Source organism: Seriola dumerili, unplaced genomic scaffold (assembly GCF_002260705.1).
Source record: "Seriola dumerili isolate Sdu_G_001 unplaced genomic scaffold, Sdu_1.0 BDQW01000105.1, whole genome shotgun sequence".
In the NCBI taxonomy this organism is placed as follows: Eukaryota; Metazoa; Chordata; class Actinopteri; order Carangiformes; family Carangidae; genus Seriola; species Seriola dumerili.
This window is the reverse complement of record NW_019174360.1, coordinates 2,400,288-2,413,660: the sequence shown is the minus strand read 5'-3', so window position 1 is coordinate 2,413,660 and position 13,373 is coordinate 2,400,288. Positions and strand designations below refer to the sequence as shown.

General features: G+C 40.6%; 1 protein-coding gene across 1 annotated transcript in view; it reads left to right on the top strand.

Moving 5' to 3' along the window:
• Window positions 1–13,373, top strand: part of LOC111222716 (gamma-aminobutyric acid receptor subunit gamma-3-like) — a 73,774-nt gene that overhangs the window by 12,485 nt on the left and 47,916 nt on the right. The window contains exon 3 of the mRNA XM_022746535.1: window positions 10,893–10,960. Coding sequence (XP_022602256.1) covers window positions 10,893–10,960 — 68 coding nt within the window. The remainder of the gene's footprint in view (window positions 1–10,892; window positions 10,961–13,373) is intronic.

Here is a 13,373-nt window from a genome sequence, read left to right as displayed (position 1 = left end):
CAGCAGGTCAATATCTGTCTGATGGGAAAGTATTTTCATTAAGACTTACATGACTATGCGTTCATAAAAGGAATATATGAGCTTCTTTTTTTTCTTTTTTTTTTTCACCAAATCCTTGGAAACACCTGATGTTATCCTTTATCTGTGTCCAATGAAATGAACAAGATGAGTATTCCTTTGACATGTGTGTAATAAAACACACCCTGGAGGGTCACCCGGTGAAGCCGCACTCTTCAATTTAAATAATATTGCTTTATACAGGGAAGATTTGCTGAGCAAATGTGAGACAATAATATTCTGCTTTAAATGCATTCAAGTAGATACACAGGATCCAGAGCTAGGAGCGCAGTGCAGCTGCAGCTGGCTGGATATTGAACATCCCTGTTCAAAGGCAGCAGATCAATGCAAATGAGAAGGGAAAGTGTAACTGCTTTGTTTCTACTTAAAACAATAATAGCAATGTACCAAATGAAAATGTAAAAACAACGTGCAAGCTACAGAGTGTTACCATCTGGATCTGTAGCTCAGAGCTGTATAGCAAGTTTCATCTCATTGACAGCTGTCCGGGTCAGCAGCTTTACTGTTTAGCTTCACTCTTCGGTTTTCAAGCGCCCACCGTACACTACCTGCTCAGCACCAAACAGCAGACAGACACATTAGCCACAACAAACAACAAAACGAAGCATTTAGCAACTGAAGAGCCAGAAATGTCCCTCAACAGGAGAGAAAATAGAGTTAAACGAGAGGGAATATTGGACTGACAGTCATCTCAAGGCCAGACACATGATTCCAAATGAATGATAATGTTGCTCTGTATCTGCCGGATGTGTAAATAAGCAATCGTTTGCGAAGAAGATAGCCATAGCCACCACTTTGAGTTGCTGATTTGTCAGGGTTGTGTACGCACCTTGTTTCCAGTTTGGGGGAAATACACTTTTTTTTTACAGACAATAGAGAATAGCCTCTATCACAACCTCTCTCCTGGTTTCTCTCTGCTGTGAAGCAGTGAATTTATCAAACTAGGCAGTATTCACATCCCGTGTGTTTTCAGGATTATAGTTAGCTTCACTGCTTCTACTGCCGGATCTACTGTATCTGCCACATGTGAGGCTGTCAAATGATACAGCTCGTGCTGGGCAGTAGAGTTCACCTGTGTTTGAAGGGCAACAGTTCCCCGGTAGTCGGGTGTTTGCAGCTGCAGTCGCTCTCAGCGGTGCAGATGGCTCGCTGCAGCTTGTCCTTGGAGTGAGGAACTGCTGAAATGTACAGATGTGGGTCAAATAGCATTTGCAAATAATTTTTAGCTCGTGCTGCTTCCTGCTTTGTAGAACCAGATGGCAGCTGTTCACCATATGCAGATATTTAAACATTTCTTGGAGGCAGAAATAGTCTCATTGGTTGAGTTTAATCCCAGTGGGATGAACCAAAAAACTACATTTTGTGGCATTAGACTGAAGCCAAGTGAAAATGGGAAAGAGGAAAAACATTACTAGTTCTATTCGTTTTCTTTTTTTTTTTTACTTTACTCACAACTTTCGATGCTAATGAACACTCACTCTAAAAATGAGTCACTTTAATCTCTGGCTGTTAATCTTAAATTGAGGTTGTTGATTTGTTTTTTTCTTTAACAAGTCATATGGATTAAGTTTTTATATCTTGTGGGGATTGGATGTAGCTGTCGAGCAACAATAAATGTCCATGAATCTATTCAGAAATCAAAGAAAAAAGTGATTCTGCCTTTTTCTGCAGTATTAGAGTAATCCAGGTGATTGTTGTGTGTTTCCATGGTTACACCGTGAGCAGGAATAGCCAAAGCAGCATGATTTTCCATGATGCAGATTTGCATTAATGTAAACAAAGAAGATATAGACTGAAAACACTGAGGTGCAGCCTGATAGTTACCTTATAAAGGTTCAATATTCAGACGTTCTGCCAGCTTCATCCACCTTTTCATCAGTTTTGATCTCATCTGTTGTTGTGCAGTGTGAGGCAGATCTTAACTGATGTTCATTGTTATTTTTACCTCAGGATCTGATACTGAAGCCTGGAAACTGACGAAGAATGAAGTTAGGGCCCGTCTCAAAAGCACGAGAGCTTTTGTTTTTCAGTATCACAACCTACTTACCTACAACTTCCTTTCTATAAACTATACAATATGTTCCACTGATTCATTAATAGCATTTTGTTTTTTTTAATTATAGATAAACAATATTGTAACTGTTGAAATATCCTTTATTACTTTCACATTAACAATTACACCGCTTCTATTTGGGCTCAATTTAATTAAGCTTAATTTTCTTATGATTGTGGTACAAATACATTCAGTGGCCACTTTATTATGCACACCTACACAGTCTATTGCAATTCACTACCACTCATAAATTCAAGTTTGTAATGTTGTGTTTTTGTTTACATATTACATGTTTATGACTGAGGTCATGGTGTTGCACTGGACTACAGGAGTTTTTGTCCGTCCTATTTACAGGCATGATGATATAAAATACCATTCCCACATGCTTACAAATCATTAACTAGAGAGGGGTCTATATTTCATTAAGTCTTCAAATGCATTGTGTGAATGGAAAAACAAAACCTGCCCACCTGCTTTTTCCACCTCTGTATCTCTATTTAATTGTCTTGTGGTTCTCAAGCGTTGTGAGATGAACCTTTGTGAAATGGTGTGAGCTGAAGTGTGCCCTGACATTTTGCTGAAATGTTAAGTAAATAAATCCATTATCTAACAAATTTATTGGATCATTAAAACTTGGTTTAGAGAGCTTCTTATCTAAATCAGTCAAGTCCTTCAGCTCTGTTTGTGTTTTCTGGCGCTCCTCAACAGTTTTGACATTTCAACATTTCTGTAATCAACTATTTGTGTGTGTGCGTGTGTGTGCGTGTGTGTGTGTGCCTAGGGAATTTGTTGTTTTGCCAACGTGTGGTGCAGCGCCATGGCGGCTGAGAAGTGCTGGAACAGACAGCAAAGAGAGGTTTCTTCCCAAGTGGTGCTGCTGCAGTCACATCCATAAAGATTAGGTGCCACTGTGCAGACCTGTGACACTTATGACAACTCAGCTTTAACACCATGCCGATTACATGTTGTTTAATGTTATATTCAAATTAGAGGTAAATAAAATATGCATAGCATAGCATGTTCTTGCTCTTTGGAAGTGTCCACTTGTTTAATTTGAATGCCCACATCAGTTACTGGACTCCTCTACTTATTGTATTTCATTTTGTCATCAACCAGTAATGATTTCTTCCCTTCAAAGATTTTGAAGAGAAAAGGAAACCAACTCACTGCCAAGTTTGCTCTTGTGTTGACACGCTTCAATCAATCTATAATGCCAAAAGGGAGTTTTGGGAGCCTACAAAAAAGGGCTGCATGGCCTACTTGTGATTACCACTAGGGGGCTGACACTAGAGGGCTGACACAAATATTCCTGTTGTCAGCTCATATTTACATGAGTTCTATTATGGCAAACTTGGCTATAATTACAGCACTAACTGATGACTATAGGCCTGCAGCAGCTGCATAATGTTGCACCTTAACGAGGTAAAGTCGAGAAAAAAATGTAGACATTTTTAACTCGGCAGCCTGAGCTCAACATGAACTGAACTTAAGTGAGTCAAGGAAGAACTGATTGAAATGTCAGTGGCAGGTCTGGGTTGCATTGCTGGCAAAGTTGCATCCCGTTTGGCCCAGCTGAACACAATTGGCAGTGATCAGTGGTGGGAAGCCGGTGAGGGATCTGGTCCATGTTCTAGGGAGTCCTATGGTTGTTGTGACTATATTATCTCCTGTCTGCAGCCTTCTCACATCAACAGGGATTCACACAGTATTGCCCAAGGATTACACCGTCGTTTAAAGGAACAGTTTGCTTATTAGCTTAGCTTGCTTCTAGCTAAGGGTTAGATGGGAACATTGATACCATTTTCACGTCTGTACCTTAAACGTGAAGCTACAGCCAGCAGACGGCTAGCTTAGCTTACATTTTGTCACCACAACTTGTCATTTTCACTCTCTTGTTTTAGTACAGACTAAAAAAATTAGATTTAATTCATTCAGATTAGTTCATTAGTGAGCTCAAGAGGTACTGGTAGGCTACTTTTACTTCTTTGCAATAATAGCACCATAGTTTGTTTTACCTTTAATGATAAGTTGTATTTTTCTTTCATCGTAAAATTTAATCCCTCAAGTTCTACAGCTCTATAAGGAACAATGTTTTTCCATATGAATGAAAGTCTAACTAGCTCTCGTTTCATCCTTATAATGAAATCTGTTTGAGGGAATTTGTTTAAGCTTGTTAGATAAGAACAGTTGGGTTTTTTTTCCCCCTTTAGTGTCTACAGTCAGTTAATCATTATTGTGTGTTGACTGAAATCTGTATTTATCCAGAAGCATTTCCTTTGGTCATGCATGACCTGATGTGTGATCACTGTGGATGACATGGGCTGTAGGAGAGTATGGAGTGGTGGATTATAGTGCGTTGCAGACTACACTCTCAGGGATCCATAACTGACTTGAACTGTATGACCAATAGCTGTGACTAAAAGGGGATAATGTACAGAGGCTGAAGTCCAACGGGCTAATCCAGGTGAATTTTATATTTTTTAATATTTCAATATCTATTCCAAGGAGGCAGACAGAAGTTAGTTTATGTGGCAGAGATTTTCCCATTGGAGGGTTTACACAAAGATATGAAGCCCCTTTCCTTTGGAACTTCATTCTCTCAACCGTTGAGCCACTGTTTTCCTACGCACAAGCACAGGGCTGTTTGACGTTTGATGTCGTGCGAAGATAAAGCGGTGACAATATTCTAAATATAGCGTGCACTTCAACTGATATTGGACTTTTTTGATGGGATTTTTTTTTTTTTTTTCTTTTTTTTAAAGTGGCTACATCATGTTTTTGTGGACGGTCCCCTAAACAGTAGCACATCATTCAGCTTCTGTGCCGGTGCTTCTCCAAACTGAGAGAGCACCGAACCGGAATCTGTGGCAGGTAAATACACTGGTCAAAATTCAATTAAAGTGATAGTTCATGATAGTCAAACATACTGAATAGTAGGTGCATTTTATCGTTAAATAATTGCAGGCATTTGTGTTTTCTGATGGAATCACTTCAGGCAAACATCTTGGAGTCCTAAAGTCCTGTAGATTACTTTTAGTAAATGATGAATTATTTTACAGCACATTTATTTTGAAAGCGAGATGTGAGGCTAACCCTTGGGATAGCATTTGACAGCCCACTGAGGCCTGCAGTACTCCCAGTACAGTACTTCTTGGTCATGGAGCATATGGGAGTTGAATGGTCAGCTGGGATATGTGCGTCTGCATGTACGCGTGTATTTTGCCGGGGCTGACAATGCGTGATGCGTTTGTCATGCCAGCCAGGCCGAGCAGGCATAAAAGCCATTTCTTCTTAATCAAGACCCACGGGGTAATTTGATAATACACATGGGGTCTGTCATGCTTTTCTGAAAAGCAAGACGAGGAGGATGAGCAACATGAGGAGGAGGAAGACGAATTCATCTGGCCTCAGTGGATCATAGTCTGGCCGTTAGATGTGGAAAATTGGGTTAACACATGGATAGATAGGGAGATAGGTAGATAGATGTTTAGTTTATTTTCACGCTGATTAGAAGTTGGCTTTATTTTTCCTCTCTGAGAGATGAAAGAGCAAAACAAGCTCTCAAAAAAGTATAAAAAGAAATCAACAATACAGAGGGAAATATGTCCTAAATATTCTCTTTTGCAGCAGCGTCATCATTACCTATGCACCATCACACATGAATCCGCCATGTGTTATTTGGACATATGTCAGGTTGACTCAGCTTTTGTGATGCTTATGTTTGTTCAAACACTGAGCTGCACTTCCAAGGGAGAACAAAATAAAAGAGTGAAGGAGGGCCACAAACACTGGACTGTAGTTGCTCCTGTCTGAGTTGCACGGGTAAAGAAATCTACTGATGTCTTCGCAAAACATCTCTCACGGAGATGCAGAGCGTCATCGTCCACTGTGATTATCCACTGTGGTGTAAATTAAGGACAATTCCCCTCAGGTTGTCCCAGTTTCTCAACACTGCAGACCTGCTTAGCTGTAACAGATCAGCTTCCCACCCGGTGCCTCCACTTCTGTGGTCTCACAGTTTTCCACTGTAAATAGTTCCCACAGGAGGGACAGTAGCTCGCGCTGCCACCGAGGTTTCCTCCAGGTGTTTCTGCCACATAATCCAAAGAAATGCAGATGAGTTGGACTAGTCTACATTGCCTAAATGTGTGAATAATGTTTATCTCTGTCTGTCTTTGTGTGGTGTTGAGACTGGCAGTGTGTCCTGGGGTTTCCCAGTGCATGCTGGAATACACTGCAGCCCCTGGTTACGCTGAATGAACAATGAATGCAGCATGTATTTCTCTATAATTTGTACATTGTGAGTATGTATTGTTCTGTTCGCACTCAATGCCAGATTTTCCCAAATGGACAATAAAGATTTGATTGTGAGCCAAATGAAGCCATGAGGAGATCCTGCAGTGACTGAAAATTATTAAAAGCAACGGAAATATTTCTCCTCCAGGCAGGAGGGTAGTGTAGGTAGTGGTGCTTCCTATTCTGTCATAATTTAAATTGAACCGGAGTTGAGCTAGAAGCTCCTTCAAGCACTCCAGCCTCCATGGCAGGTGAAAAGGAGTGGCTCGTAGGGCTGGACAAAAAATAAAATTAATAAAAAGGATTTTAATTTGAATGATCCAATGAGTAACGCAGATGATAGCTGCTGTATGAGGCGCCTTGAGTCACAACAGGCCTGTAAACCGTGTCATGAATGGTTAGAGTCCATATGGACCTGATGCAGTGAACAGGACTGTCGTGACTTGGGGTTGCTAGTGGAGTCTGGCTATTTTGGAGCAACTAAAGATCCCATCTATGAGAGGGGCAGACTGAAAAAAGACTGCACACTGATCTGTTTGACTTAGTTGAGGACATCTTATCTCTGGCTACTAGATATGAAGCCGTGGAAGTCGAGTGAGCAGCGTGTGGGATTCTGCTTCATTCAGTCTGTCCCTGTCGGAAAGCTAACGCTGGCTAGCAGCTGTCTGCATATATCAGGTTGATGTCCTGTCAACACAAACAGATGAATTAGTGAGCAGACTTTCAGTTTCTGTCTTGTCTGTGCTCAAAGTCATCATTAAAGTGGACGTCTGTACTTTGTTGAAGCATCTGCTACTGACAGTTCGCTGTAGCTGTGTGGGACAGCACTGACTTTTTTGATGACACCCTCGTAAGTGGTGCAGATTTTTTATTATTCTTGCACTGTTTTGTGCATGTAGGCCTAAAATAATACAGAAGTATCATGTTTTAGTTGCTTCATCCTCTGCGAACCTTTAATGTCTTAGACTTTAGACTCCGCCCCCCCGTACACCATGAGTTTCTGTGCAAAATTTCATGGCCTTCCATCCAATAATTGTCAAGATAATTCACTAAAAACACAACTGTCAAGCTGATGGTGGATCACAAAAGAAGTATGTAGGATGTATGGGCACCAATGCCTGGACAATCAGCTTCACGCTGTTCAAACTGGATGCTCAAGTGCAGCATTCACTGTAAAAATCACAGAGAACATACAGTATCTGTGGGTACAGTTCAAGCTGAAATACAGATTTAAAATAAATAAATAAATAAATAAAAAACTAATTTCAAAAGTACAACTGCATTGTTGTCCCTCATTGTCCAGTTGGTGGAGCAGAACATGCTGTTGGAACTGAGTCAACGCCTCCCAGCAGGCCTTCACCAACCAAAACTGCTTGCATCAGTGGCCCAGCACAGCAGGTCCCCGGGGACATAACTGGCAGATATGCACACATGAACACACCCACGTGCACTTCAGCACTCTTATTCATACTTACACCACAGAGCACTCGAAAATCACATGACTGTGAAGATGCTGACAATTTCGCAATATAGTCTTCAATGTCAGTGAACCATAAAGACCAATTGAAATGAACGTAATATGGGTCATGGATTCATTAAGTAGCTCTTTCCCCTGACATGTGACAACAACATTATTAGATTACACGCAAACTGCCATCTGTTTAGTCCTCTTAATTGACAGTGCTCCTGTCTATAGACATCCAAATAGCAACAGTAACAGCTTCAAATTAAAGTCAATTTCAAGTGTTGTTTCTTCTATTTTCACCTTTCTATTAACCTCAATTTGTGCTCAAAAGATTTATTTTGAAACATTTTTTCTTTCACAACATCAACCCGCATCTTATTCATTCTGGCACAGACGTTCACCTGGAAACTGCTCTGTAAAACAACAGACTCTTCTTGTTCGGATAGCGAACACACTGATCAAGGCTGGGGGGGGGGGGGTTAAGCTTGCTGCTACAGGCACCTTTTCTCCAGGAAAGAACATGCAAAGTTGATCATAATTGTTTGGGCTTTGAAGTTTTTGTAATCTGAGTCTGCAGTGAGGCTGATATCTAATAAGGGCAAGGCAGCAACAACGCTGCAGTGTGACACTGTGGAAACCTTAATAATTTAATTATGCAGTGCAGATAAAAGAGGAAACAAGATCTTCCCTGCCTTTAAACACTCACTAAAGTGCTGCGAGTGGATCTCTGAAATACAGGCTGTGCACACAATGCAGCCAACACCCTTGAGTTAACTTCTTTGTGGTCTTTTTCACAAAGACTCCAGTTCCCACAGAGAATTTTTTGACAATACACCGCTTTGCAGAACTTCTAACCTTTGGCAAACAAAACTACAATCAATAGCTACTTGCCCTCCTCGCTTCACCCATCATATAACAGCCAGGCAGCAGATTCCAAACACGTCCGATAAGCTGGCCGATAACACAAACCAACTATTACACCATCTCACAGGGGCTAGACGTACAAGAGCTCTCACAAATGCTCAGCGCTTAACCTCATAATATGTGCTGTAACCAACGCAGATCAACCTGCATTTACACTATTGTCTGAAAGAGGCTCTGCAGTCGTTTTGTATTCAATTGCGCTCAAAAGGGAGACAATCATGTGTGTGTGTGTGTGTGTGTGTGTGTGTGTGTGTGTGTGTGAATGTCAGCATTTCATCATCCTGTGGTGTCAAGAGTGAGACAGAAAGGGTGCGTGGAAAATATTTTTAAGCTTGATTCAGGGGATTGAATGTCACGAAACAGATTAACCCTTGTTTGGTATTTGCTTCTTCCGTTGCTTCTGTGTTATCTGTCTCCCACTACAAACGCAGATTAGTGCTTCCCTTGCATTCCTGCTCCGCCCAGAGACTTTACACTGTGATGAATAAGACTGACTTTTCTAGGCTCGGGACACGTTTACAAATATAAAACAATTAAAAATTCATAACAGAGAGAGAGATAACTGACCATGTTTACAGGTCGAGGTTGTCAACAGTTTTACAAATGTCTCATTTATATTACAGGTTATGGAAAATGCTTTTTGGCGACAAGACATTAAGTGGGGTGGGGATGTGCCGAAAGCTTACATTTGTTGAACTTTTACCCGAGCTGCAGTGACCTTTGCGGGCACAGACAGTCATGAACGCTGGATGAACTGAGGATTTTACCTAAGGTGGTGCCATTTTGGACAGTGGCACCAGGAGTTAAGGAGTGGTAAATACTGAGCTGAACAATGCAGAGCGCTCAGCGCAAGACATTTGTTCTTCTGCTGTAATATGCTGTCAGAGCCTGCAGCTCTCTGTGAGGCGGCGTGTGAAGCTAAATGCTAACATGCAAACATGCTCAAAATGACCATTTACATATGTCAGCGTGCTAACATTTGCTTATTTTCAATAAACACAAAGCACCGCTGACACTAGCTCTGATGGTAAAAGCTGTTACAATCGAACATGAATGTGTGAAAGCGACCGGCACACTGACACCCACTGTGATCACAGGTGATGATGTGGCCATGCAAGCCTGATGTCATGTTAAACACCACCTATCAGGTGTGCGTGTGCGTGTGTGTGTGTGTGTGTGTGTGTTTCCTATAGATTTCAGGAGAAGTAGTGAGAAGAAAACCCACCAGTTCTCTGTGCGGTAATAAAAAATAGAAAACTGAAGGACGTTCAGTTCATTTGTGGAGGTGGTGTATGTGTGTATTCTGAGAAAACAAGTCATTTATAGGAAAAAAGAAAACAAGGATATGGAGTTTCATGATGAAAAAGCAACATTTTCTTTTAGTAAAAACCAGATCGCCACATAAGTGTTAAACACAAACACAAAAAAACACATGCAGCCAGAATAATGCATGAAACTCATGATATAAATTTTTGATGAAATGTTTGTTCACTAACAGCAAACATTCTCTGCCTCTTCCTACAAGCATCTTCACGTTTAGTGTTGTTAGACATCATTTTTTTCTGTTCAACAGTCATGAAACTAAACAAAGAAACTTAGCTGGATCCTTTAGGGCTGGTTCCATTCCACATATCTGATTCCACATATTAATTTTTGCTTCCTAGAACCAACTCAAATATTGTTGCCAAACAAAATTAGCCAAGATCCTACAGACTCACTGGAAATGCTATTAATTGCCATGGTAACACAGCAACTGCTCCAGGAAGCACGATGGAGCGTTTGTGATTTCAAAAGCGAAGGATGGATGAATGGCTCTGCCTTCATCGAAAAGGAAATAGATTCATTTTTTGTGTCAAGGTGACACCGTGAATGATGACAATCATTGTTTTAAACTAGATTACCGGTTTGATTCTTCGTCATGGACACACTGCAGGCTCAGTCACATATAACTGCAGGATGAAAACACTGCCAGATGACAAACAAAACAAAGAGATTGCATGTATAAATCTCACATGTGTCCCACCTACAATATGTGCAGCTGCCATCACTCACTCGTCTTCCTTCTGGCTCTTGCAGTGAAACCAACAGTCATCGATGTGGGCATATATGTCAACAGCATCGGGCCTGTGTCATCCATCGATATGGTGAGTTAAAGCATTCTCTCTCACCTGCTGTCCTTCCCCAGTCACACACACACTCACACACATTTGTCCATTGTCTCACATTAGCATCATCATACATGAGTGCTGCCATTTCTCACGCTGTATTTGGGAGGTCATGCGGGCCTCACCAGCTGTTTCGGTGGCAGAGGAAAGACAGGGAAAACAGGTGTGGACTCTTTGTTCACATCCTGTGGATCAGCTTGGATTAAGCAAATGAGCGAGTTTAAAAAACTCAGATGAGCCATAGAAATTCTGCTCGGAAAGCTCCCTGCAATCAAATCAGACAGCGGCTTGTGTCTCTGTGGAGAGGAGAAGCCCTCTCACAGTATTTCTTATTTGGAAATTTCTGAACAAGTTCGATTACGGGGCAAAAATGGTTTTGGAAGGAGACCAGGATATAAATCAATGTATATTTTGTTATACAAGGCCTGATCAGATGCCATAAAATATACGATAAGCTGAAACTGAAAGAGTGGTGATGAGAAAACAGCTACTTTTCAGACATGTGAGAGAAGAAGCAGTCTGTCGTGAGGCTTTGAGTGAAGTGCATTACACTAAATGAATGCAGTCTTTCATTATGTATAATGCTAAGAGCCTGTACAATTGCTCTCTATAGGCTCTGATATTGTATTTATTCCTATGCTTGAAAATTCTCCCCCAAAACATCATAAATTTATTGCTTTGCCAATATTAACTGAGCTAGACACGTTAATTAAAGCGCTTTATCTCTGAACTTACCAGATCACCAGATGCCGAGTTGCGACTGTTGCCAGGCAACATTAAATATTTCCAGATATAAAAGTAATTTAGCCTTTTTCTACTTTCAGCACAGGCCCGCAATGTACATTATTTAAGATTAGATCTGCACATTCAGAATTAAATGACAAAAAACACTCAATTATTGCACGAACCACTGTGCTGCACTGATTCCTTCCTGTGCATTATGTGCAATGTCTCTGCAATCTGATGTTATTATTACAGTTATTTGCCAGAAATTATTATGTTTGTATTATGTTATTATTAGTTTGCAAAAATAATGCAATTTATTATCTAGTGGCAAGTAAGAAAAAGTCTGTTCATCATGTTATTGTTAGACAAATGTTTGGCATAGTGGAACATATACCAACTGATCAGTTGACATGAATTACTATGCAGTCATTTAGCAGAGGACATTCAGGGTTCCTCCCAAAGTGCAATTGGGCAAATTCAATTTGGGATGCCAAATGGTGTAGTTGAACTTATAGTTGTTTTCCTTCTGTGGACGTTGAGGAGCCAACAGGAGATGCTTCTGTAAAGACTGTGGACTTTGTAGTAGCTGTAGACTGTGTGACTGGTTGTATTCTCCTGAACTATTATTAATTAATTCACATGAGGGAGAGAGACAGAAAAAGAGAGAGGGGAACAAATGGTGGAACATAACCAAGTACATTTACTCGAGTGCTGCACTTAAGTACAGTTTTAGGTACTTCTTGTACTGGAGTATTTCTATTTTATGCTCTTACATAAAGTAATTATCCTCACCTTTACCAACTGCAGCTTTAATGTGACGTAATCCAGTAACATAATATATATTATACTGGGCCAGAAATTAGTACTTTTACTTTTGATGCTTTAAGTATATTTACTTACAGTAAAAGATCTCAATATTTCTTCCATCACAAGTTACAATCCTTAATATTTCAGTCCTGGTTGATGTGGCGATACCCACGGTTACCGTGGTAACAACAAATGCGGTTTTAATACCACAGGTCCCAGAACTGTGGAGGCGGGAAACAGTCACTGAGTAGCTACTGCGTCAGAAATACAGCAGAGCAGTGTTTCTGATTAAAGTGAAGTCAGTCAATAATTGACTGTCACCTCCAACTCTCCATCGAACTCGACCATAACCGCTGTGACAAATCCACTGCGGTTATGCTTTTAATTCAGTGTATAGCAGTAACTTAATACAGCTCTGACACGGTGTAAAGACAGTGAACAGTAAACAGTAAGGCTGACAACAGTGTGATAACGTGTAAACTGAATTACATGAGGAATAATTTCCTGTAAATGAAATGGAAAAACGAGTCAATACTGAATGTAAATGTAACTTCTGTATAGGACTATAGGAATCTATAAAATAAAATCACAGTGGCAATCCTACACTCTGGGGGACCCCAGGCAAAGAAGCCCATCGAAGCCCCCCCCCCCCCCTTGATTTTATGATAATCTGAAGGATTATAACTACACGAAATGACAACAAACTGAATTTTGTCATACATTTGTCAATACAATAGACCATAAGTCTACGAAGGTCTGACAAAAGCAGAAGGCACACAGTAAATATCTCCACAACTGAACGTCATCTCTCTCCTGGGCGTTGTGATTTGCACAATGAAAGATTAATGTATAGCAAGCC